Source organism: Marmota marmota, unplaced genomic scaffold, assembly GCF_001458135.2.
Source record: "Marmota marmota marmota unplaced genomic scaffold, marMar, whole genome shotgun sequence".
Classification (NCBI taxonomy): Eukaryota; Metazoa; Chordata; class Mammalia; order Rodentia; family Sciuridae; genus Marmota; species Marmota marmota.
Genome location: NW_025999899.1, coordinates 2,726,904 through 2,753,433, shown reverse-complemented (window position 1 = coordinate 2,753,433; position 26,530 = coordinate 2,726,904). Strand labels below are relative to the sequence as shown.

The 26,530-nt window shown below is 53.7% G+C and overlaps 1 protein-coding gene across 3 annotated transcripts in view; it reads right to left on the bottom strand.

Moving 5' to 3' along the window:
* Positions 1-288: 288 nt before the first annotated feature.
* Atp2a3 (ATPase sarcoplasmic/endoplasmic reticulum Ca2+ transporting 3) overlaps positions 289-26,530 on the bottom strand; it is a 40,248-nt gene continuing 14,006 nt past the window's right edge. The window contains exons 2-22 of one of the 3 annotated variants that reach the window (XM_015505980.2): positions 22,810-22,829; positions 22,474-22,556; positions 20,946-21,050; positions 20,641-20,779; positions 20,264-20,344; positions 20,093-20,178; positions 17,900-18,364; positions 16,178-16,266; positions 15,920-16,022; positions 14,594-14,725; positions 14,119-14,244; positions 12,453-12,671; positions 12,021-12,356; positions 10,926-11,146; positions 9,883-10,085; positions 9,274-9,359; positions 5,941-6,074; positions 5,615-5,732; positions 5,087-5,204; positions 4,606-4,705; positions 289-1,733 (exon numbers count right to left, since the gene is read on the bottom strand). In XM_015505980.2, the coding sequence (XP_015361466.2) occupies positions 1,670-1,733; positions 4,606-4,705; positions 5,087-5,204; positions 5,615-5,732; positions 5,941-6,074; positions 9,274-9,359; positions 9,883-10,085; positions 10,926-11,146; positions 12,021-12,356; positions 12,453-12,671; positions 14,119-14,244; positions 14,594-14,725; positions 15,920-16,022; positions 16,178-16,266; positions 17,900-18,364; positions 20,093-20,178; positions 20,264-20,344; positions 20,641-20,779; positions 20,946-20,987 (2,862 nt within the window). In that variant the 5' untranslated portion in view covers positions 20,988-21,050; positions 22,474-22,556; positions 22,810-22,829 and the 3' untranslated portion in view covers positions 289-1,669. Of the gene's footprint in view, positions 1,734-4,605; positions 4,706-5,086; positions 5,205-5,614; positions 5,733-5,940; positions 6,075-9,273; positions 9,360-9,882; positions 10,086-10,925; positions 11,147-12,020; positions 12,357-12,452; positions 12,672-14,118; positions 14,245-14,593; positions 14,726-15,919; positions 16,023-16,177; positions 16,267-17,899; positions 18,365-20,092; positions 20,179-20,263; positions 20,345-20,640; positions 20,780-20,945; positions 21,051-22,473; positions 22,557-22,809; positions 22,830-26,530 lie in introns of those variants that run through there. The other 2 variants (XM_015505981.2, XM_015505982.2) reach the window with 2 other exon arrangements.

The window sequence follows — 26,530 nt, the reverse complement described above, 5'->3', positions numbered from 1 at the left end:
AATCCTGCCTCAGGGCTTTGGTGACATGCTGGGAGTGACATGTAGATCATAACATTCTTAAAAGGCCTTTGAATGTGTTCAAACTGTCAAGTGCTGTCCACAGGAGAAGCAAGTGTGAGGATTCGCTTGAGATGTGGTTCTGGAATTCAGTGCCTCTCCAAAGCCTTGTCTTGGAAGAAGAGACAGATGCTGGTTGATGCAGGAGCTTCAGACCTTTGCTTTGCTGAGGGATGGAGCGGTGGACCCCAGGTGGACCCATACTCCAGAAAACAGACACTGGCCACCCTCCACTGCCCCAGGCACACCACTTTTATTTTTCTACCAGGCAGCATGTCAGCAGGTGGGTATAGGGCCCTGCCCCTGCCAGAGCACCCCCAACTCGTTTTTCTCAGGGCCCTTCCAGAAACTGCAAGAGGGTGGGAGGAAGCTTGAGAGAAGGGGATGCAGAATGAGGAGACCATTAAACTATGAGGCAGGAGGAGGGGGAAATTCTGGGGACCAGGACAGGGATGTGAGTCTTGGTTTACATGTAAAATCATCACTTGGTACACTCTCAAGAAGGGGAGAAGACATATAGACAGTTCTTTACTTGCTATTTTCTGCTATGCCTAGCTAGTTTTTGCCAAAGGAACAAAAGCTGAGTAAGAGGAAATTCCTGTCAATCAAACTGCTGTCTTCCTACCATTTGACAGGAGACCCACAGAGAGATGCATTCTTCCAGGGAGAAGCGGGAAGAGGGGGTAAGTGCCCTTGGGTGACAGCCATCCTTAGTGACATCTTTTTGGCTCATGGATGCGTGTGTATGGAGGAAATGGGCAAAAAGTGAGGCCAAGGATCCAGGAGACTCAGATGGCTGCACACCAGGCAGGATGGAACAGCATAGTGGTCAGGGACCTAAGGACATCTGGTGTCTCAGGCACCAGGGACATGGATAGCAAATCTGACCTCTGCTTGGTGGACCAGGCACCACCCAGTCATTTGCTAAGGACAGGGAAACCTGAGTTTGGAAAGGGAGCTGAGCTGAGGCAGGCAGCCCAGTGTCTCCCCCAGGCAAAGAGGGTTCTGCCTCGCCCCTCCTCCCTGCCCCTTGTGTTCCTTTCTCTCTGACGCTTCAACCCCCTGGGGCCTGCACATATAAACAGAAACAGACTCCAGCTCTCAGGAGCCGACTTGGTGGAGGCCTCCCGCCTCGCTGTACACAGCTGGGCCCAGATGGCCCCCTCCGATACCCCTCCATGGAGCTGATCAGGTTCCAGACCAGGCACTGACTGAGAGGTCAGAGCCGGTGTTCTCCGTCAGTGCAGAGGCACGGGTCACCAAGTAGAGGCCCAGCCTCCATGCAAGGGGTGCAGGCTCTAGTATGTGCTGGTAGATATGCAGGTCCAGGGGCTCTGCAGCTCCAGATCTACTGCCAGCTCTGGCTTCCCACAGCCCCCCTACCAGGCTCAGCTCCTGGGCCAGAGTTTCAGCAAGGGATCTTCCCAGGAGAGTTCAAGAGACATGAACTACACAGCCCCCCAGGTCAGATGGCAGTGGGGACAGGGACCCCAGGACTGGACCTGGGTGTGACCGTTCTGGCCTCAGGACTGTTGCGTGTCCAGCAGGGCCCAGTGGGCAGGTGGGTGAGCATGGTGGCAGGGGTGGGAGTGGGACAAATGCTTGGGCACCATCAGTCTGAGGTACACACTGGAGACTCTGCTCTGATCCCTGCATTCACTTCTGGTCCTTTATTTCTGGAAGAAAAACCAGAGATCATGTTAAGATACATGTGTGAAAGTACACATCCAGCCCGGCGCCTTCCAGCTCCTTCCTGGGCCCCTTCCACTCTCCATTTCTCTGGAGACAGCGCCACCCCCCCACCTCCCCACCCCCTCACCATAGTCTTCCTTCCTCAGGATCCTGGTCTAGCCTCAGTCTGTCAGCTCTCCTCAGCTGCATCCCCAAGAATCCAGCTACAGCCTGGACATCTTCCCCTGGGGTCCCCCCAGGCCTCCTGCACTGCACATACTCCGTCAATGCCCCCAACCACCCAGTGAAAGGTCCTCATGTTTTGTAGTCTGGGGAACCTCCTACCCTCATTGAAGTTTAGAAACAGGGGTCATCCTTGTCTCCTCCCCATCACACATACCTCAGCTGGATTTCGACTAAATCACTGAGTTATAAGTCTTCCTCCACTATACGTCACTAGGGCCTGAAGACCTCAAGCCTTGTCCCAGCCCCCAGCCCTGTCTCCCCTCACCATCCACTTCCAGCCACAGGCAATCAGCAAAAGTCCAGAGCAGCCCATTCCCTTTCATGGCTCCCCACTGTCCCCAGAATAAAGTCCAAGCCTATCTTGTACTCAGGACTCTCCCAGATCTGTCCCCACTTGGCCTCTCCATCCTTCCTTCTTCATAGCCCAGCACAGGCCTCCCCTGACAGCTGACCAGCCACACCTGGACAGAGCCAGGAGGTGGAACAAGAGGACCCCCATCCCAACACCCTAGAACTGACCCTGCATCCACAATTCTCCCCAGTACACATCCTTCATAAATCATGGGGAAGCCACAGGCATCAAGCCTCAGCAAAACTTCCCTAAAAGGCCACTTGGCTGGCTTGGGAATGCAAAGGGTCCCCTCTCTCACCCCCACTCCATCCGGCTTTAGGAGTCTCAAGGGACGGCAGCTGCCCGCCTGCATGCCCAGGGAAGAGCTGTCCAGGCTTCCAGCAAGCACATTCCTCTACCCCACCTCCAGAAGTGGCCTCAGGTACCCACCCTGGGTCCCTCCCCGGAGCCCCAAAGTCACTGCCCTTTCAAGTAAAATTTCAGGGGGACCACAGTTAATGTCTCTGGTTTAAGGTGGAGGGAAACCAGGTATGGTGGTGTGCTTGTGATCTCAGTGACTTGTGAAGCCGAGGCAGGAGGATGGTGAGTTCAAAGCCAACCTCAGCAAATTAGCGAGGTCCTAAGCAACTCAGTGAGACCCTGCCTCTAAATAAAATATAAAAAAGGGCTGGGGATGTGGCTCAGTGGTTAAGTGCCCCTGGGTTCAATCCCTGGTACTGGGGGAAAAAGAAAAAAAAAAGGTGGAGGAAAAGGTCTTGCTTGAGACCAGCTCCCTTCCCTGGTGCAGCTTAGCACCCCCCAATCTCCCTGCTTACAGCCTTCCAGTCTCTCTCTACGTGTCTGCCATGGTTGCCACAGGCCCTCCTAAGCTTGCAACCCCTTTGTGGCTCCCCATTACCCTAAGGATAATGTTCAGGCCCTCACCATGACATTCAGGGATATTGCTGCCCTCTGGGCCTCACCTCTCTGCCCTGAACTCCAGGCACCAGCCCCATAAGACACACCCCCAGCCCCTGCCTCACCAGGTTGTCCTGTCCTTTTAAACATCTGTTTTAAGCCTGAACCCCTCCTGCCCTGATGCTGGGCTCCCTTTCCCACTTCCACTGGGCCTAGGAACCCTCCTTTCCCAGCAGCCAATGCTGAAGAGCACCCATGACACGGGCTTCTCATGACACTGGCTGAGGAATTTTATCCCTGGACAGAATTTTCTCATTTTTAAATTTTCTCAAGAAAACTTGCTACACTCCTCAGCAGTTGTAGCCCCTGGGGAAATCTCTTGATGAGGACAAAGGAGCCATCCAAGCTGCCTGTGTGCCTGGGAGGCCTGGCTTTGAAGGTGAGTTGATGAGCTCAGGGTTCGCCAGAGGATTTTCCTAGTAGAACATCCCTGTGCTCTGGCCGGAGCTGGGATGCCTTGGGCCCCCATAGGTGTGGGACACATTTTCTCCTCAGCATCTCCCAGGGGTGTCCACAGAGGGTTGAGCTGGAAAGAATCACGTGTGTAGGGTAGGGAAAGTGGTCCAGTCCAGCTCCCCGATCCCTCTCAGGGACTCCAACAGACCCTGCTTTGGGTCCAGTCACTTCCTAGACAAACCTATAATAACAGGCCAGGTTCTCCAGAGTGAAGAGGCTGACTCATTTGGCCCTTTTTATTTTATTGTTGTTTGGGTTTTTTATGGCACCCCGTGGGGGTGGAACTTGGGACCTTGTAGGTGCAACACACTCACTCTACCACTCAGCTACAACCCAAGTCTAGATCCTTCTTAAAAGGCAAATTATTTAGCTGGAAGTGATGGTGCATGCCTGTGATCCCAACAACTCAGGAGGTCAAGGTGGGAAGTCAAGGCAGGAGGATGGTGAGTTCAAAGCTAGCCTCAGCAACTTAGCGAGGCCCAAAGCAACTCAGTGATACCCTGCTCTAAATAAAATACAAAAAAAGGGCTGGGATGTGGCTCAGTGGTTAAATAGCCCTGGATTCAGTCCCCGGTACAAAAAAAAAGAAGACAAATTATTTGTGGTGTCCAGCACACTGGCCAGTGGGGGGATGGAAGCCAATTGATTGCCTTGGTCCCTGTGGAATGATAAGCATGTGATTTATTTATAGCTCGTCCCACTTCCTTAAGGCAGGAACACATTCCTGCCAGAAGTAGCCCCCAAAGACCTAGTGCCCAGAGCAGGCCCCTCCCCTAGCCTGCTCCTCCATGTGGGGCCTCCCCACCTGACCCCTGTCATTCTGTCTTCCATCGTCGGATAAAGGCAGACCCTCCCCTTGCACCCACCCACAAGGTGACACCAAAGAAGCCAACCCGGTGTGGTCTGGGGTCCGGGAGCTGGTCAGCGGCTGCCTACTCCAGGCCTGTGAGACTGTCCCGAGAATGCCTGGATAAAGACAGGCCAGTGCAGAGGGGTCAGAGGCCAAGGCCAGAAGGAAGGCACAGTGTCCTGGCAGTGAGTGGGGTGGTGGTGCGTGAGGACAGCAAGGCAGCGTGCCCCTCAGCAGTGTCCCAGTTGGCAGCCCTGTGAGTCCAACCACACCCCTGCAACACAAGACCCCTACACACCTCGTGTCACAGCCACCAGAGCCCCTTCCCATCCTCGACTTTGTGACCCAAGAACACTTTCACCATTCAGACAGGTAGGCTGGAGCTGGGACCATCTGAGGCATCCACACTGAGGTGGCCATGGCAGCTCAAGAGCAGAGGCAGGCAGGGAGAGAGGCTGGGGACGAGCAGGACAGAGGGCCTGGGGCCTCCCACTCACCATCCATGTGATGCCGGGACAGGTACTTGAGGGCCTCATCAAGCAGGATGACAGGCAGAGATATCTGGAGCACCACCACCCATTGGTGCCCGCTCAGTGGGGTCACCTGGAAAATGAGCTGGTGGGGAGAGAAGGGAGATCTGGTTCAGGCCCGAGCCGGCCACCTGCTTCATCCACCTGGACACCAATGGCCTCTCTGTGAGCACTTCTAAGACCCCCCCCCCCTTGATGTCCCATCTGCAGGTCTTTGTCCACTCAGTCTCCTCTGCCAGAGTGCCCTCCCCTCTCTCACCTACAGGACTAAGCCCATCCATGCTCTGGAAAAGGCCCTGCGACTGCCTTCCGCCCCAGTTTTGGGATACTCTATCAGCAAGGGGTCTCCACATTTGCCCCTCAGTCTGGGGGCTCCTTCTACTGCAGAGGGACCTGGGAAGGCCCAGTGCCCAGCCTAGGGCCCCTAACATCCAAAGACTGGTCCTTATCACTTCAGGAACCAAAGGAGGGGAGGAGGCAGACTGAGCAACTCACGGGCAGGGGTGGCACCAGCAGGATGAGGAAGTGCAGGGCCATGGACATGGCCACAGCCGCCAGCAGCCAGGGATTCAGCCAGGGCGGCATCCGCAGCAGTGACTGGTTCTCCGAGACGCTGCCAAGGGCATGGGGTACTCACCTCAGGCCAGGATGCAGGGGGCCCTGCTAGGCCACCCCCTACTCCAGCATACTCAGACTTCCCTTCACACCCCAGCCTTGGCCTCCTTTGTCCCCCAGATCCCAATTCTAGCCTCACTGATTCTCAGAGCCCCTCCTGGGTACCCCCAGACCCTCAGCCCCGCTCCAGCCCAGTGCCCACCTACCTGTTGAGGGCATTGCACATCTCGATGGTCACAAGCACCGACAAGGCCATGGTAGTGGGGAAGCGGGACTCAAAGACCTCGCAGTCGATGCCCTCGAAGAGTGGGTTGTCCTCAGAGCACTTCAGGAAGTTCCTCTGAGGGCACAGGGCGCGGTCAGGGAGGAGCGGGCAGGTAGACAGGGAAGCATCCCCCGACCCCTGCCCTCAGCCACATCTGAGGATAATAGTGGGCAGGGTGAACTCAGGGACCCCATGAGAGCTGCTCCTCGGTGGGGGCAACATGGGGCTACACTGTGCTGCAAGGAGACGCAGAGGAAGGAGGGCCACTGACAGGGGGGTCTGTAGATCTGAGGCACAACAGCCGCATGAGGCTGGGGAAGACAACAGGGGCCTGCAGTTGGTGGGAGGATCCAGGGTTTGCCCCAAGGCTCTGCAGGGTCCCCTGAGTCTCTCAGGTGCAGGAATTGACCAAGACCCATGAATAAGTAAAAGCATGTGAAAACTAAACAACAAAATCATGGGTGAATGAAATTTCCCTTTAGGGTGTAGAAGACGAAGGCCACACGGGCCTTATTCACTGTTACTCTGATTCTGATTCTTTTTCCTCTCTTTTCTTTTTTTTTGAGACAAGGTCCTGCTGCGTTGCCTAGGCTGGTCTTGAATTCATGGGTTCAAATGATCCTCCTGACTCAGCCTCCTGAGTAGCTGGGACCACAGGCATGGGCCACCATGCCCAGCTCTTCACTGCTATTAGAAAAAAGGTTTCAGCTGGGCGTGGTGGTGCATGTCGATTCTCCCAATGACTCTGGAGGCTGAGGGTAGCCTCAGTAAATTAATGAGACCCTGTCTCAAAATAAAAAAATAAAAAGGGATGAGGATGTGGATCAGTGGTTAATCACCCCTGGTACCAAAAACAATGATGACAACAACAATCCCCTTCCTACTTCACTCCCTTTCTGCCACTGAAATTGAGCTCCGGCAGACTTGCTTTTTGCTTATGACATGGGTCATGAATCATGGGTGCAATTAACAAGAAACTGTCAGGGTGTGATAAAGGAAGTGGCCCTGGCCCCTGTAGCCTGGGGCAGTTTCCCTGCTGCTCATCTAATGAGATGAGATACTGAGGTGAGAACCTTCAGGAGAACTTCCATTGCATTCTCTTCCATGTCATGGGGATGAGTGTAAACATTCAAAACCACCAGACAGAGTGGTGCTTCTGGGAGTCTAATCTGAACACAGAGAGCTTTGAAAATGGGGCGCTGTGCTGTGAAAATAATCCTCCAAGGGGAACTCATGAAGGGATGCACTGTCTGTCCACCTGCGCAGTGAGGGCAGCCCGATTCCCCCCACGGCACGAGTGGCAGTGGCCAAGGAAGCTCTGGGCACCTGCCTCTGTTCTCTCATGCAGGAAGGAAAATTAGGAAACTATGGGTTGGCTAGTTCTTATTTTAAGAGATAGAGATAGAGATAGAGAATCTTGTCTCTTTTTTGAGAGGAATTGTTTCTCCCAAAGCCACACATCAGAGGCAAGGGTACTCGCTTTTATTTGGAGCTAATCATAGAGCCAAGAAAATGTCCTGAACTTGGAACCTGGCTCTACCCACCCAGTGACCAAGAGGCCAAGAGAACCAAGTCTTCCTGCTAGTTGTGCCACCACCATCAGATCCCACCCTCCCAGATCCTGACAACTTATGTGAACATGCAAAACAGGTACAGCCTTGAGCTGCACAGGGGGTAAAAATACCAGCAGGATCATACCTAGGTGTTTCAATAAATCCATCGGTATAAACACTGTCCATTCTGACCTCCTAGATGCTACCCAGTGAGCCCAGGCCACACACACATTATGCCCCAGATCATAGCTCGCAGTGTGGACTCCTACATGGTTCATTGGAAGGTGCTCGGGCTGAACTGTCCGTTTCCTAAGCACATCAGGAATCCTTGTGCGAGCCCATTTCTACTGAAGCAACTGCTGTGTCTACTCCTTCCCTTTGCCTGTTTCTTCCTTGCCTTCCCTGTAAGGTGTTTTGGGTTTGACTAACTTAATGAACACTCATGGCTTTTACTGTGTACCAGGTGTCATTCTAAGCACTTTATAATTATTAACCCAGCTAACCCTCTCAATAGCCCTATGAGGTAGGAACTATTATTACCCATTTGCAGATGAGGTACAGAGAGGTTAAGCAGTCTGCCCAGGCTCACAGAGCTAGCATGTAGTGACCTAGGGTGTGAACCTGGCAGCTGTGATCCAGGCTCCATGCCTCCTGCTCTGTGGCCTCTTAGCAGCTTCCTCCGGGAACCCTAGGACTTTAGACTCTTGAAACCCAACAACTGGAGCTGAAAGTTCTCCCTTAGGTCTAAACCTGACTACTTCCCACAACCACCTATCTTTTCTCTGCTGAATGTGAACACCTGTTTCCACGGCCCTCATTCCTCCCACCCCAGACTAAATTCTGCAGGAACTGCTTCCTCATCACTGCCAAAGGCTTATTAGTTTGTGCAGGGCACACAGTGGATGCTTAATAGCCATTTCCTGGTCAAGCAGCTAATTGAGAAAAGGGATGAGCTCCGACTGTTGAGAGGGCAGTGCAGAGCCAATGGGCACTGATTGATGGAGGGCATGGGAAGGGATCAGTGTGACTCTCAGGTGACCGGCTGGGTGACCAGGCAGGCAGTGCAACCAAGATGGGGAGGGAAGAGAGGAACCAATGTGGGGGAAGGTGAAAGAACTGATTTAGGATTTACAAAGTGCCCGCGGGACATTGCAGGGACATCCAGCTGGATGTATGGGGCTGGGGCTCAAAGAGAGTGGGGGGGCAGGGTCTTGGAGATTTGGAATCTTTAAAGAATGGTCACAGAGACAGGGCTGGAAGGAGGTGGCATCTTCCTCACTGTAGTCTGGCTCCCACAAGAACCAAGGGGGCACAGGCACCCAAGGCTGACCTGAGCTTCGGCAGTGGGCAGAAAGGGAGGGCTGCTGGCCTTCAGGATGAGGGCCTGGGACCAGGCTCTCCACCGCCTCAGGAGGGCTCATCCCATAGCCTCAAGGGCAACTGGATGCCAGGAATGTGGGTCCCGGGGCCACCTCCTGCTCGGGTGCCAGGGGCAGACACACTCAGGGAAGGAAACCCTGTAACTTCCATTGGGGTCTCTGAGTTTCCAGTCATTCCGAGTTTGGCTATTTAGGTGGTGGATGTTTAATAAGGGGAGTGGTGTAGGACAGTGTGGGCAACCATGGGGTTCTGGATCCTTCTCCCATGGAACTCCCAACAGCCCAAATGGTAAGTTCTACCTTGAGTCTACCCAACAGGCTTCCTGGCCATCAGTTGCTCACCAGCTGGTAGAAGGTGATGTGAGGTCCCTCGGCATCATACAGGAACCACCAGGTGGCGGCAGCCACTGTGGCCAGGCCTACGTACACTGCAGGGAGGGGAGGAGACTGGCTGTAGTGGCAGTTTCCTGGCTTCCATTTCCCCTTCCTAGCCATTTCCTGAATTTCCATCAGGGGACCACCCTTGCCCTCTCTAAGTCATGTGGTTTGTAGACACCTACCCTCAATGCCAACTTCTACTAATTAGCTAGAAGTTAATCAGGTGACCCAACTTATGCTAATGAGAACAGGCTTGAGAATTTTATCAAAAAATTCTCTCTTCTGTTGAATTTGGGGTTGTAATACAGCAAGCAGGAGGGCTAGAGCGGCAGCAGCCATTCTGCCACACTGAGGGATGCATGTCTGAGAAATGGAGCCAAGGCAGAGCCAAAATATGACAGTAATACTGTCTGAGGCCTGGATTCAGCCATATCTGAGGTATGCTCTAGTCTTTTTACACAAGCCCTCAGAGTTTCTTTTGGTATAAGCTTGCCAAATTTCTCTGTCTGTAGTTTGCAAGCCTAACGAATACAGGCTCTCAGGAAGCTCACCAACGGCTTGGGCCCTGCTCACCTCCAATAGCCAGATATCGGAAAAAGAGCCAGCCACTAATGAGGGCCTCACGAGGATTCCGGGGCAGCTTCTCCATGATGTCCAAGTCTGGTGGGTTGAAACCCAGGGCTGTGGCAGGTAGGCCATCTGTCACCAGGTTCACCCAGAGCAGCTGCACGGGGATCAGGGCTTCAGGCAGGCCCAGAATTGCTGTGAGGAAGATGCTAGAACCAGAGTCATGGGCTCTAGCCCCCAGCAGGCCCAGCCTCCACCAGATGGAGGGTCCAGCTCCTGCTCACACCTAGGCCAGCCCTGCCTCCCCTAGTCCCAGCTCTGGACTCTGGACACATCTGTTCTTTAAACCTACCAGAGGCCAAATACACATGTGCACACACGCGCACACACACACACATGCGTGCACAAACATACACACAAACAACGAATGGCCAAGCATCAGTCACATGCAAAAACCTAGAGTCCCACAACACAAGCAGACACTTACCTGCCTGCCCCAATATGCAGAGGTGCAGAAGCCACATGTCCAGCAAGCATGTGCTCACCACCCCTCACAGGCATCTCTCACATAAGAACATAAGTTGGAGACAAGGACAAGGTTGGGGAGAAGATCACGTGTAAAGGGGGAGATGATGGATGGGGACAGGAATGAAGGTGGGTCACAGGTGAGATGCCCACAATCTGATCATCCTGTTTGTATTCATGCATGTAGACACACACACACGTACCTCTCACTGGGCACTCACACTAAGTGCACACACAGGCCAATTAACTTCTGCACATGCATGGACACATTAATGCCCAAAGGTGACGCTAGTTCTATGAAAGTGGAAAGGAGACCCTGGCTGGAAGAATGACAAGGGACCCTTCAGGCACCTCCCTGGGGTCCACATAGGTCATCAGGGCCTCTGGAGAATGATGAGGTGCCTCTGCTTCTCCTCAACCTGGGGTGGGACCAGGCCAGGACATGTGTCCCTCAATCCCTGCAGCCCAGTCTCAGGGACACAGAGCTGCTCCAAAAGAATGGAAGGAAGGATGCAGAGCCTCACCAGACAACCTCGCCGACATTTGAGGAAATGAGGTAGCGAATGAATTGCTTCATGTTGCTGTAGATGGCCCGGCCCTCCTCCACAGCAGCCACAATGGAGGCAAAGTTGTCATCTGACAGCACCATCTCTGCAGCTGACTTGGCCACAGCTGTGCCTGAGCCCATGGCAATGCCGATCTCTGCTTTCTTCAGGGCAGGTGCGTCGTTCACCCCATCACCAGTCTGTGGGCCAGGTCAGGGAGCACAGCACCTGAGAAACTTCCCTCCACCTCCCCACTGCCCTCAATTCAGCAGACATCTGGACAGAACAAATGATGACATCAAGAATGAACTTAGAAACTGGGTGAAGAATGAAGCTAAAGGAAAGGCAAGGGGTGGAGACCATGGCAAAGTTCGGGAGATAAAGTGTAAAGTCAGGGAAGAGGAAGAGGTGGAGGGAGAGTGAGGGTGAGTCCGTGATGAGCGCAGGGATGAAACTCAGGTGGGATGTGGAGTAGAAGATGAAGCTGAAGTTAGAGAGAAAGTTGAGGGCACTTCAGGGGCCAAGGTTGTGACCCAGGTCAAGGGCCAGGTATGTATTGGAGTCAAGGTGAAGGCTGGACTTAAAGTGAAGGTCAGGGTCAATACTAAACTCAGGCTCAAGAAAAGAAAAGAAAAAAAAAGGATTACGGTAGAGGTCAAGTAAAAATCAGAGGCCAAATCAAGGTTACCATCCACATTAGAAGTGATATTATAGTCAAGTTTGGAGTTGCTCTCAAGATCAAGATTGGAAGCCATATTAAAGCTGAAGTCAACATTAAAGTATTGCATGGCATGTGTGGTGGGGTGGGTGGTCAGGGATCAGCTCTGGGTCCTGGTCAAGGCTGAAACCCATATTAGGGTGGAGCTCAAAGTAAGAACCAGATTAAAATGGAAGACAGAGGGGCCAGCATATAGCTTAGTGGCAGAGAGTGCTTAGCACACACACAAAAAAAGACAGAAATCAAGGTCAAGGTCAGGGACAAAGTCAGCACTGAAGTTAAACATAAGATCAAGAACTAGATTACAGTTGTAATCAAGTCAACCACCTCCCCTGGCGCCAGCCTCGTAACCTCACCATGGCAGTGACCTCATTAAAGGACTGCAGGTTTTCCACAATGCGGGACTTATGCGCTGGCTCCACGCGGGCAAAGCAGCGGGCGGTGCAGCAGGCAAGGCGCTGCTGCTCTGGGCTGAGGTCATCAAATTCGCGGCCTGTGTAGGCTTTGCCCTCCACATCCTCTGTGTCTCCAAAGATGCCAAGCCGGCGACAGATGGCCACAGCCGTGCCTTTGTTGTCCCCTGTGATCATGACCACGCGGATGCCCGCTCGGTGGCAGCGTGTGATGCAGGCAGCAACCTCGGGCCGTGGGGGATCCAGCATGCCCACGCAGCCCACGAAGGTCAGGTCTGTCTGTAGGAAGGGAGTAGGTGCAAGCTGGACCTGAGCCCACCCTTGACCTGCTACCTGCCCGGTCACTAAAGGGACACGCATGGTGCCAGCACGCACCTCGTACTGAGCAAACTTGCTGCAGTCGTCCAGCTGCATGTCCTCCTTCTTGGGGGGTGCATCCCGGGTGGCCAGTGCCAGGCAGCGCAGCGTCTCTGAGCCTGAGCCCCAATCTCGGATCTTTGCCAGGATCTGCTCCCTGGAGGTGGTATTCAGGGGTGCTGTGCGGCTCCCCACACGGACTGAGCTGCAGCGCTCAATTACACTCTCAGGAGCCCCCTGCAGAGGTGGGGAGGAGGCGAGGCAACTCTGTCAGCTAGGGCTCCACAACCCCTCCCTGCCCAACTGAGGAAAGGAGACCCAGATATGGGGAAAGGTCTCCCAAGGATGCACAGAATCCATTCTTAGATAACTCCGAGTAGAAACCAAGTAGGCCCCACTGTGAGAAAACCTCAAGGGAAAGGGGAGATAAGGTCACAGCCCACAATTGATAAGGCCTGTAGCATCATTTGGGGGTAGGGTGGGTGGGATTGGCATCCCATGCAGGCACTATGCTCCTGCCTGCCTGGTGCCTCTGGGGGGCCAATTCTGTAGGAGTCTTGGAAGTAGAGAAGCAGGCTGAGCCCAGCCAGGGGACCCAAAATAGAGAGGTGCAGAGGGTGTGGTGGGTGTGAGCCTGGGAAGCTGGTGTGTATTTGGGGTCGGGGGTGACAGGCTCCTCTGCAGCCTCAGGGTCTCACTTTGGACCTTACCCCAGGCCTAGGAACAGTCTCTGAAAGCTCCCTCAATGGCTTCTCCTTCTCTCTTTTCAAAGTAACCTAGGCTCCCAGGGTGAAAGTCTTTTCATTTTGCAAAGGGTTAAAATCTGCTTCGTGGGGTGAAGTCCCGGTTGTGATTCCTACTTCAGGTTGGAAAGCAGCAACTGGAGGTGCTCTGCATGGAGGTCTGCCTGGGAACTGGTGCCTCTCCCTCTGAGGGACTCAGTGTCCCCAAAATCCCTAGCATCTTCACAATAGCCAAACTACGGAACCAGCCTAAGTGTCCACGAATGGATGAATGGACAAAAGAGGATGTGGTATATATACACAATGGAGTTTTATTCAACCCTAAATAAAAATTATATTATGGCATTTGCAGGAAAATGGGTGGGACTAGAGACCATCATGTCAAGAGAAATAGGTCAAACTCAGAAGGTCAAGGGTCATATGTTTTCTCTCCTATGCGGAAGCTAGAGAGGAAAAAGGAAAACAAAGGTGGGCAAGGAGAACAATAGAGGAGCGGGGAAAGTGCTGGGGAGTGATACTGGCCAAACTATATTGCTATATTGTGTGCATGTATGAATACGTAACAACAAATCCCATGATTATGTACCAATTAAAAAAATGTGGGGGAGGGGGAGCACCAAGGGAGGGTACCAACTACTTCGAAACCACCAGAAGCAAAATGGTCTTCTAAGAACTGCCTGCCTGACCCTGCTGTTTGCAAGGGGAAACTGAGGCCCACAAAGAAGCATGGATGACTCTAAGGCCATGTGGTGAGGCAGGGTCCCTCAGCCTTGGTCCCTTGGCCCTAGCTTCTCCCCATCACGCTTGGATACTGTTCCCAGTTCCCCACAGCATGGTCACTCTACAAGGGGCCTCTTCCTCCCCTAGTTCAACCTCTTGTAGCTACTGGCTCTGGTGCTTCAGAGGACTGGCAATCAGGTGCCCCTGAGACAGGCCCCTACCTTCACAAACATCTTGCTGCCCTGGGCCTTGGAGTCAGGGTGGGTAGGTGTGCAGTACACTGACATGGACTTCCGGTCCCGGGAGAACTCGAGGGTGACCTCCTTCCTCATGAGCTGCTTGATGATCTGCAGAGTCCAGGAGGGTCAGGGCATGAGGGACAGAGCCAGCAACTCATTTCTGCTTCTCACCAATCACTTGGCCCCAAGAAGACACCTCTTGTTCTCTGTGGCCTGGTATCTGTACTCCTCTGGTCACAGCATTTGAGGCCCTACCTTCCTCTCTAAAAGCCCAGCACTTCCTGGCCTAATGTGCATTTCCCAACTCCAAACCCTTGCCCACATTCATCCCTTCCCTCTCCTTGCTTAGATCCAAGTTTTATTAGGAGGTTGAGGTCCTTCTTCCTCCCAGAAGCCTCCCATGACTCTGATTTCCTTTCTCCTCTCCAGATGACCCAGAGACCCCCACCCTGCTCACCGCGTTGCAGGCGCCAGCTCGCTCCACCTGGGACAGGGCCTTCAGGTCAGTGTCAAACACATTCATCTTCTCCACCAGACAAGTCAGAGCTGTCTCCGTGGCCTCTCCCACCTTCTCATACACGCCCTTGGCCTGCCGGGTCCAAGGAGACAGGGAGTGAGGGGCAGCTATCCCAGCTTGGCTTTCCAGCCTCACTTCCCACTCTCTCCTTGCCCCCTGGAGACCCCTTTGCCAAAGTGTCTTTGCACAGGCCTGTGAGCCCTTCCCAGCCAGCCTGACGTGTGGTTGGGATGGTGTCTGGTATTGACATTTACACTCCAGTCCCTGCATCAGTGCCTTCCCAGTCTCTGTCCATTCCTTCTCAACCTCCTTCAACAGGTTCTCCTTGCTGGGTCTTGAAAGCCTGCTGCCTGGGTCCTGCTTCCCCCCCTCCCACCTTCTCTCCTCGAGACCCCAAATGCCTCCTGCTTCCACTGCCTTTCAAGTGCTCCTGACTGCCAGTGCTGAGCCCAGTCAAGAACCTCTCTGGCAAACTCTAAGCCCACACACCCACATGCTGCCTAGGGCACCTTGTTCCCTGAGGTCCCCTCAGGCCACCTCCTCCTCTCCCTATGTTGGCAGTGACTTATTCCCTCTCTTTCACCTACCCAGCCACCAAGTCATAGGATTTTCAGTTCCTAAATCTCTCTCTGACTCATGCCTTCTCCTTCTCCCTAAGCCTGCAGTCAGGATTCAGCTGGTATCTCTCTGGCCTAGATGACACAGGGCACCTGGCTCCCATCTTGCTCTGCCTGTACCATCATTTATCCAGAAACCTGGAAGATCTTTAGTAAATGCAAGGTTCACTACATGACTCCCTGCTCAGAACTTTTTGCTGGCTCTCCACTGCCCTCAGCTTGGTAGGGGCATTGACTTGATCTGACCAAAGACCTCCCCTCAGGCTGGGGCACACTACTAACACTCCATTCCCCAGCTCCGCCACACAATGGTATTCAATGCTTAAATCACATCGCAGCCTGTCCTGGGCTGTGCCTTTTGCCTTAAATGCCCTTTCGCGCCCTGCCCTCCTTCACCTCTTCCCCCAGGCATCCCTGGCCCTTCAGACCCTTACACTGCGGTCTTCCATAGCCCCCAAAACCCAGGGACAGGGTTCTGAAGCCATCGGAGCCAGAGGGAGGGATGGGAGCAGGGATGTGCAGGGGTGATTAGGCTCCTGGGACACTCCCAAGAGGAAAAGACCACCCACCCCTGGGAACTTCGAGACTCTGGGAAAAGATCTGGAACGCCTGGAAACTAGAGAGGTCAGGAAAGGGACTGGGAGCCCACCTCATTGTAGTCCAGCGCCGAGTCGTTGCACAGGGCACAAATGGTCGCCAGCTCCACCAGCCCATCGAACTGGCCGCAGCGAATAAGTTGCTCCCCCTGCCGCCTGCGAAGCAGAGATGGTCAGTACAAGGCTGTGGCCCCGCCCCTGGGAGGTGCCCTTAGTCCCGCCCCCAGAAGGCCAAGCCCAAGGACACCTCTGCGCTGTTCGGTGAGCCCCGCCCACCTGAGGCCACGCTCACCCCTCTCCCGCGCACTCACACTTCTCCCTCCGGGGTATACGTGGTACCCGAGATGGTGAATTCGTGTAAACTGCAGGAGCCCGCTTTCGCTTCAGCTACCACGAACATCTGGGGAGCACACAGGAGTGCTCAGGCGGCTGGATGGCCTCCCTTCTCCCAGAGCAACCAGTTTGAATAAAGCTTGACCCCTGGATGCCCGACCCCAAAAGCCGCCTGTCCCCCCTCCCCGGAGAGAAGTAGTAAGTACAGGATCCCAGCTGAGGCGGGTACTCTGCCCAAGTATGTCCAGCTCTGGTCTGGCCATTTGCTGTAGACTCTGAGGGGGTTTTGGCTGATTCTTCAGTGTCTGGGAGCAGCTGCTAATTTGGGTCCTTCCTCGTCTCACAGTGTGATCCCTGGTCAAGTACCTGAACCTCGATTTCGCAATGGTAATATGGGAAAAAAGTGGGCTCAGAGTCCAGCAGCTGCTCCTTTCTCTTCCAGGGGATGAATTCCTGGCCTTCAGGGTAGGAAACACACACCCTGCTCTGAGGCACAGAGACCTCCAAACCCAGAGGTGACTCCAGAGAGGGAGGCCCTGCCAGCAGGGCCTACTGGCAGGCCCATATCTCTGCAACTCAGAAACAGGGTTGCTCTTCCCGCCCAGGGCAGCCTGCTTCCTTGTCTGTTAGCTAGTTCCACTAGGGAGACAGTTCTTGTTTCCCGGAGATTGCCTTCCTCACTGCACATAATCAAATGGCCAGCCCAGCATGCAACAGGTGCTCAGTAATGACCTTCTTGCTTTTATCTCTGTTCTAGGGGCATTACTCCAGCAAACAAGGCCTATTATCCAGTGTGTCCAGCCTCTATATCTTCCCTACACTGGGCTTTTAAAATCTTTATTTCAGTCAAGGGAGACACTATTCAGATAAAATGCTACTAGGGATCTTAGCAGGTCAGGGTCCACAGGGCAGTAAAGCTTGCCACATTCCCTGCCCATTCTGATGGACGAACCTTGGGGGCTGGGGATGTGGCTCAAGCGGTAGCACGTCCGCCTGATGGATGAACCTCTATGGGACCTTAGGATCTCAAAATACTGAGCCTGGGTTCCTGAGGCCTAGTGCACAGACTTCAGAGGCAGGGTTGGAAGAAGGGTGATGGGAAACCTGGGAAGAGTGGGGAACCTATAGCCTTCATCATCTCACCACCCACCTCTCTGTTGGGTCAGGAGGAGCCCACTGCCCTCAGCCAGCTTTCCTGGAGCATGTGGACAGTGGGCCCAAGATATGGGATCAAGTGCCAGGGAATGAATAATTCCTGCCCTCGTCCTTCTAGGTCACTGGAGCTGGCATATCTAGTGACAGGCATCAACTACACTGTCATGATCGAGCAGGATAGAACCTAGGTCCAGATCCAGCTTGACTGAGACACCAGGGTTGTACTTGACACTCTCCTGGATTCCTAATGGTTACCTGGCAGGGTTTGTACATCCAAGCTTCAGTTGAGGAGACTGAGGTCCACAGACTGCCCAGGGCCCCACAGTAACACACAGGCCACAGTGACATGTGTTCTGCAGGCATCATCTGCTACAGCCTACCAGTCATCTGCTCTGCCTCATCAAACCTGGATCTGCTTCCCACAGGGGAGAGAGCTTGTGTTTCCTCCTCTATCCCTTGCCAAAACGGAGGGGAGGGGGCAAGCCCAGCTGCCCAGGGTCTCATAGCAACACCTGAGGGACCCCAAGCTGGCTACAGCCACTTACCCGGCACACTGACATCTGATTGGTAGTGAGAGTGCCCGTCTTGTCAGAGCAGATGACTGAGGTGCAGCCCAGGGTCTCCACAGAGGGCAGGCTCCGCACTATGGCATTCTTGCGTGCCATGCGCCGTGTGCCCAATGCCAGGCACGTAGTGATGACTGCTGGGAGGCCCTCGGGGATTGCAGCCACAGCCAGGGCCACGGCAATCTTAAAGTAGTAGACAGCACCACGGAGCCAGGAGCCACCATGGGCTGGGTCAGCAAAGTGGCCAATGTTGATGACCCATACAGCCACACAGATGACAGAGATGGCGTGGGACAGCTGCCGCCCAAACTCATCCAGCTTGCGCTGCAGTGGTGTCCGCTCAGGCTCCACTGCTGCCATCTGGCTCCGGATCTTGCCCAGCTCCGTGTGCAGACCTGTGGCCACCACCACACCCACTGCCTTGCCTGATGCTATATTGGTGCCCTGGCCAAGGAGAGACAAAGAAAGAACTGCTCAGCCTCCAACCAGGGCCAGGAACCCAACCTCTTCAAGGCAGGAGGAGGACTCTCATCCTCTGACTTGGCTTTCTTTTTCTCCATGCTGCTAGTGCCTGTAGACTTTTTTATTGGGACATTGATAACTTTCCATGATAGTCTGAGATTTATGAAGGTAGGAATTTGGTTTGCCATATCCCCAGTGCCTAGCAAAGGGTCTGGCGCAGAGGTGGCTCTGGGGCTGAGCTTGACAGTCTGATCAACTAGCACAGTCTGGGCATAAGCCCATCAAACCCATTATAACATGATTCATAAACAACCACTATGGCCACACAGCAGAGTGGCTGACCATGATTCCAGGTACACAGTTCTTAAATATTTACTGAAGAATGAAGAAAACCTGAATCTAAGTTCATCCATTCCTAAGGCCCCAGTAAAATCCCCAAGTTCCACGTAAGGGACAGGCAACTCTGTGCTTCAGTCCTCTTTTGCAAAATGGTTCATCAGAGGCCCAAGACGGCATGATAAGGAAGCTGATTGCTGGGTGTGCCTTCAAAGGGCCATGCTGTGGAGGCTGGCAAGAGGGCACGTGCTGCGGCAGCCTCGTCTCCCTTCTTCCCTGAGCAGCGCAGGTCCCTTAGCTAAGGAAATAGCCTGTGGTTAGCCACACCACCCTCAGAGAGCTTCCTAGTGACAGCTGCTGACACTGGAGAAAACCTCTAGGAGCTTCCCTCCCACCCAAAGCATCTTGTCCAAGACGTTCATCCAGCTGGGCAGGGCACTCTCCTCAGAAGTGCTCCACATGAACATCACAGTCTCCATTTTCAGGGAGACTGTACAGTCCCTTATAATAAACTAGGTGCCCCCGGCCACTGTCCAACTGGTCTGACCCTTCCTTGTGGCACCAAATGCAATGCTGGCTCCAGGATATTGCTGAACAGCTGTATTACCTGTTAACTCCCTTGGAGGCCACGGGGACAGGCCACTCTCATCAGAGCTGAAGCTACCATTCTCCCTGAGAAGAGCCAGGGTACTTAGTATCATGCCTTGGAGGGGGTCAGTTTTTATATCTGAGAAATGGACCATTCCCACCATCCTTCACTTTTATTTTCTTTCTTTCTTTCTTCTTCTTCTTCTTTTTTAAATTTAATTTAATTTTTTATTTTTTTGCAGTGCTGGGGATGGAACCAGGACCTCATACGTGCTAGGCAAGCGCTCTAACACTGAGCTACACCTCTAGCCCCTCCACTACTTTTGTAACTCTTTTCCCTCTAGAGGATTTTCTGTTGAATGACTAATGGAAAGCTCTGCCCCTCCCCAGGTTAAGACTGGGTATCCTAGCAGGAAAGAAGAAAAGGTCTCAAGCAAGGATGTTTAAGTTCACAACCAAGCTCTGCCACTCAGGCTGTGTAACCTTGGGCAATTTACTTAACCTCTCTGAGACTTGTTTCCTTCTGGAAAAACACAGATAACAAGATCCAGATAACCTTATTTCAAAGGTTTGTGGTGTGGATTAAATAAACTAGTGTGTCCAAAGAGTTTGGAACAGTGCCAGGCACAAAGGCCTCAGTAAACACAAGCTACTATTATTGTTATAAATTTGCATGCTTTCCTGATAACTGAGAAGGTTCTTTCCAATAGAACTTTGATTAACATTAATGTGACTGTTTTTATTATCATCGTCCAGGCAAAGGCCCCGAGCATCCTAGGAACTTACAGAAAACAGCATGTTCTTCTTGTCCTGGTTCACAGCTCTAGGGTCTGGGATGGCGTCTGTGTGCTTGGTCACGGACACGGATTCGCCTGGTTGTAGAATTAATATGAGAAGCCCCACTCAGAGACATGCCCATCCCCTTGCCCCGCCCCAACCCCAGCCCCTGGGCCTCACCCGTCAGGATGGACTGGTCCACTCGCAGCGTGGTGGACTTGATCTCGATGAGGCGGAGGTCAGCAGGCACTTTGTCTCCCACTATGCAAGAAGAATGGTTTGGCTGAGGGTGGTGTTGAGCCCTAGCCCCCAGGAAAGTCAAGAAGGCTCCAAGGAACCAAGACCAGGGCTGAGTCAGAAACCCAAGTTGTGATCCCTCAAGAAGACCCCTGCCCCTCTGGTCGCAGCCGCCCAATCTGCTCAATAAGGCTTCAGCCAAGTATCTTTGAAGGGATGTGACAGACACCCCATCCACATAAATAACTGGAAATATGGAGGCACAGAGAGGGCCAGGGCTCCCTGGTGTTATGTACAGGCAGGAGGAGGCCCCAGCATACCTGCCACTTCCACAATGTCTCCAGGGACTATGTCCCGGGCACGGATCCTCTGCACGCCTCTGCGGTCTGAGCGAATCACCTTGCCCATCTCAGGCTCGTACTCCTTTAAGGCCTCGATGGCACTCTCAGCATTGCGTTCCTGTACAATAGACGGGCAGGTGGTCTGTCCTGGAACCCCCAGCAGGTCTCCCCTCAGAGTGATCCCCTTGGGACCTGGGATTGAGCTAGTAGGAGGACCTACAGGTAGAGGTCCCAACTTGCAGCCAGGAAAGCCCTGCGCCTAGTCCCACACCTGTGCCTCTCACCTGCCACACGCCCACAATCGCGTTGGCCACAAGGATCAGCATGATGACCAGGGGCTCCACGAAGGCTGTTGTGGTCTCCTCACCCTCCTCGAACCAGGCCAGGACCTGCGGGGTCAGAGCTGGTGAGCCAGGTCATGCTGGGGGGCTAGCTGTTCTCCTTGTCCTTTGTACCCTGGGTCTCCTGTCTGCTTTCCCTGCTCGAGGGAGATACCCCCAGGGAGTCTTGGGCTTGCAGAGGGGCTGTCCTCTGAGAAGGCCTTGGTACTGGACACCCATCCCATAGATATGACCACCACAGCTCCCACCCATCCAGGACCACCTTCAAGGAGTGGGGGTAAGCCAGAGACTTCTGTCTGCCTAGAGCAGCGCTTCTTATCACAGCCCTGGGGGACTTGCTAGAAACACAGTGCTCAGGCCTATCCTAGACCTCCTGAGTCACAGCTCAGGGGCAGGTCCAGGAATCTGTTTGAAAAGCCCAAGTGATTCTGATGCATGCTCCCATTCAAGGTCCCTGGCCAGAGGAGTATCCTTCCAGCCCTGGAGCCTAGGACTTGGACAGAGACTCCAGTCAAGTCCCATGTCCACCTCTTGGCCTAAGCAAGTACTTGGGCCTCAGTGTGGCCATCTGTGCTGTAAAGGGGTGCAAGCAGGCTTGGGGCTCTGCCATGTGCAGATTTTTTTTTTCTAAGAGTCCCCATATTCCACAAGGACCAGGCACAACTAGAGGGGAAGAGCTGGCCCCAAGCCAGTGCCCCTGCTGTTCCACACTCCAGGTCACCAAGATGAGGTCTCCCCCCAAGGCCCTATTGGGAGTGAGACCAGGAACAGGAGGCTGCTTTCCAGCCCCAAGTCCCTGCTATTCAGCCAAAAACAATGATCACTGTCCCTTCGCACATGTCCACCCTGGGCCTGGCCCTACATTTAGAAGGGGGTGTGGGCAGCAGGAATGAGGGAAATGCAAAGAGAAGCAGCAGCCAGGAGGAGGTTGCAGGAGGTTAAAGCCAGCATCTGCCTGAGGAGTGCTAGAAGGAGCTGCAGCATTCAACCAGGGGACATCTAGCAACATCTGAAGACATTTTTGATTGTTACTGACATCGGATGGGCAGAGGCCAGGGATGCTACCAAACAGCCTACAATGTACAGGACATCCCTCCACCCTCACCAGGAATTATTTGGTCCCAATGTGAACAGTGCTGAGGTTGAGGAACCCCGGGCTGAGGGAGGGGTGAGGTCAGCTTGTGATTTTGAACGCTCACTCTGACAGCAGGGCATAAGATAGATGGGGGCAGGGCAGATAGGAGCCAGGGGCCCAGTGCTGAGGGTCCAAAGGCTCAGGCAACAGAAGCTGAAGTCCGACTAAAGCAGAAAAGGGACATGGGGGTGGGGGGCAGAGAGCAGATTAGTGGTGCCCATGGCTGAGAGGACAGTGGCTCTGTGGCCTGCAGCCTGAGCTTCTGAGCACCACAGGGACACAGCTCACCCTCCCGGGCTACCCAACACTGTGGGATGGCAGGCGGGGCTTACTTACAAAGGAGACCAGAGCTGCCAGCAGCAGGATGCGCACCAGAAGGTCCTCGAACTGCTCCAGCACCAGTTCCCAAAGGGACTTCCCTGAAAACAGGAGAGTGGCATAAGGCCTAGCCTCTGACCCACTGCCCTCCCCATTCAGGGCTGGCTTCAGGGGCCCCCTATCCCCGATTCTCCTTGCAGTTCAAAGATGGAGAGTCCAAGGCCCCTAGAGGCTCGGGCAATGCTGGGGACTCAGCAGGGCCTCATTCTTGGGGGAGAGGAAAATCACAACCTCACAGAACTGTCCAAGGATGTCCTGCCCCTGCCTGGCAGCATGCCCCAGGCCCGGCCTCACCTTCCTCGGTGGGGAGCTCTGCAGAATCCAGGTAGCCACAGGAGCATGAGGAGACAAGAGAGGAGGGGGTTATGTAGTGGGGTCTTGAGGAGTCTGGCAGCCCCTCCCCACTGTGCTGCCCAGGCCACACTGGCCTGGACATGTCTGCACAGCCCTCTGTGAAAGCATGGCTTGAGCCCAAGTCCTTCCAACCCCGCCCAACTCACATTGAGTTCTAGTGTGGCTTGGCTCACCTTAGCATAAGACCAGAGCCAGGAGGGGCCCTTCTGGCCTCCTCCCATTCACAGAGGGGAAACTGAGGCCTGGAGGACACAAGGAACCCCAAGGTCACACAGAGAATTGGTAGTTCTCATGGTCCCCTGGGTTGCTCTTCCCTTGATTGGCTGCCCAGTCCTGGTCAATGTCACTCAACCCCATGCCAAGGGAGCCCCTTCTGAATACTGCTCAGCTTCCTCTCCCTCATGTTCTGAGCCACTTGATCTTCCAGAACCACCTGATCAAGGTGAGCAGCAGAGCCAGCCCTCGGAGCCCCACCCCAGCCAGGCTCCCCTGGACCAACCCTCCAGCCGCCAATGGCCCAGACAGTGAGGACCCTTCCCTGACTCCCTCCTAGGCCTCTACTCCAGACCTGCTCAGGGAGGACCCTCAGCCCTGCCCCACGTGCCCAGTCCCACACGCCATCTTGAAGAATGCTGTTTCCAAACACCACAAGCACCTGCCTCACTTTACCTGCCACTTTTTTTTTTTTAATCTTCTACATTTCCTCAAACACCCTTTGTACCAGCCATAGCCAGCCGCCACTGGTACCCAAGCCTGAATCTTCCCAAGAGCCTAAAGGGAGGCAGGGCAGGAGCTCCAGACCTACTTCACACACATCAGAATCGAGGGTCCGAGTTTAGACAAGGCTGAAGCCAGGTCACACAGGGAGTGGCTGTGTGGGGCTGTGCGGGGTGGGGGGGCAAAAGCTTCACTCTTGATGGGCTCCCCAACCCTGGACCAAGTTCCTGTCCCTGCTGAAGCCATTGACACTTCTCCCAGGCTGCAGCCTAACCCATCTCTACCATCTCATGACTTTCGCCACTCAGAGCCGGCAGCACCCTGGAGCTTGTTAGTGGTGCCGATCTGAGGCTCCTGGCTGGCCCTCTTCCCCTGGCTGGCCCCTGTCCCACATGGGACGGATCCTGCATGTGTCCACCTGTTCTTGGTCTATAAGCATTTTTTCCTATGGGAATCCTTGCTCCAGACCACCTGTTTGGAAGGTTTGGGGTCTGCACCTGGCGGCTGCACCAGGGAGAGTATTAAGCAGCCCACTGGACCGCAGGAATCCAGGAGGGAAACTTATAACCTAAAAATACACTTTCTAGCATTTTCTCTAAAGTCCTATTTTAGGCAACGGCTGACATTTTCCGTGGAAAATGTAATCTCCAGTGTCCTGAGTTGAGATTAAAATCAAACAGACATTTTCCTTCTGATCTATTTAACTGAAGCGAACAGGAAAGGCGGGAGGAGGGCCAGCTTGGTTTCTGGGCCAATTCTCCGACGCAGTAGGGTTCTTTAGAGGTCATCTCAGCCATGCCCCAGTCTCACAACAGAAGACTGCCAACCTCTTGGCACGCATCAGCCAGGTTTTTGACATGCTCTACTGAGGAGACTCCCAAAACCTCACCTTTTTTAGGGATTTTGACCAAGGGGAGAGTCCATCTGACAGTCTCACTTGAATCCCTCCTACTGTTTCCCTAACTCCTCCTTATGAGGTATGAAGCTCCCAGGCTGCCATGCTCTTTAGTGCATCTACCCTGGGTAGGGCAAGACCTGAGGTTAGGATGTATGTCACAGTCACATATACCAACTCTAGTCCCTCCGAGATGCCTCTGCTTGCCCCAAGTGATCTCTACCTGTCCACCTGAATCTTCTCTCCTGCTCCCTGACCCACAATGACCCAGGATCCACTCTTTGGAGATCATCATGGTGTTCCCCAAATATTTCTGGTTCTTCCCACCTTGCAGCCACATAGTGAGTTTGTACCTCTCGGCTCCTATGTGAGTTCGCAAAATAAGAGTGTGTTTTAGTTCCAGGCTGGAGCATTGGATTTTGGGTGCAAGACTTTCTAGAAGGTCACCATCCAGTAGAATGTTCTGTGATGACAAAAATTCTCTCTGCCTGTCCTGTACAGTACAGTAGCTACCAGCCACATGTAGCTACTGAGTAACTGAACTGTGGCTGGTGTTAACTGAGGAACTATGCTTTAAATTTTGCTTTGTTCATTTAAGTAGCCACATAAGGCTGGTGGCTGCTGCACTGGACAGTGCAGGTCTGGAGCTCTGTGACCCTCTGCTACAGCAGCAACAACCTGTGTAGGGGTGTCTGCTCAGTCTTCTTCATCACAGAGCCAGGAAGCAGAGTTTCAGATGACCAACCTGCCACTGGCAATCAGCAAGAGTGAGAAATGAACCATTGAGGGGCTTTTTGATATTTTAAGAGATGAGATCTTGCTGGGGTGTGGTAGTGCATGCCTATAAGTCCAACTACTTTGGAGGCTGAGGCAAGAGGATTGTGACTTTGGGGAAAAAAAAAGGACGAGAGATGGGATCTTGCTATGCTGTCTAGACTCGTCTCAAACTCCTGGGTTCAAGAGAGCCTCCTGCCTCAGCCTCCCAGAGTAGCTTAGACTGCAGGTGCTCACCATGGAGCCCAGCCAGCCATTGAGATCTTGGGGTTGTTACTGCAATAACCTACCTTGGCTCAGACCTGGCTTTTACCACCAGGCTCCCCTTCCACCCTCACCTGGGGAGGCTCAGCCAGCCTGCCCATCCCTGCACGTGGCATGAGTGGTTCCAGTCCTGCAGAAGCAGCTGACTCCCTGTGGGGCCCTGCACCCTACTGGGAGGATGGGTACCCACACCTACCTTGAAGGGTTGCTGTGACAATCATCATCATCACCATCAGGAGCTACATTCACTGAGCTCCTACCACTCACCAAGCAGTGTGTCAGGTCTTACCTACCTCACGTCCAGAGGATACATGGGACAATAACTGGGGGCCAAGCCAAGAGGTGTTCAGCAGGCAACCCAGGAGCAGTGGGTCTTGAAACTGTGTTAACCCCTTGGGCATGTTATTCCCTTATGATTCTCAAGCAACCTAAGAAGGAGGATGCTGTTGTTGTTCCCATTTTACAGAGTAGAAAACCAAAGCCCAGAGAGGCTGAGTGACTACTTAACTGTTATGCGGCCAGGAAGCGTAGAGAGAGGTAGTGAGCCCAGGCAGTCTAGCTCTTGACCCTCTGCTCTGGGCCTCCTGTGCTAACACCTAGGCTGCCCTGCCTTCCCTCCTCTGATCCCTTTACCACCCAGCCATCACCTAACAAAATTTGATATCCTAATAGTCTCCTGATAGTTGGACTGGATGCCGTCATCCCATCACCAGCCCATCCCTCTGTAGCAGCCCCAGAGCCACCAACCAAAATCATTGTCCAAATGGATCTGCTCTTCTCACAGGAGGTGTATGGGGGCCATGAGGCCCTGCCAGCCCAGGCCCAGTCTGCTTCAAGTGTCAGTTCCACCAAAGATCCAAAGATACAATTTTCCCCTCACGTGAACAAGTCCCAGAGCCACAGAAGGAAACCATGGCTGGGAGAGCCCCATGCCTCCACCACAGGCATCCCAGGAAGATGCTGGGTCCCCCATGTCACCCGCAGTTGCATGGTGTAGGGCTGAGCCAGTTC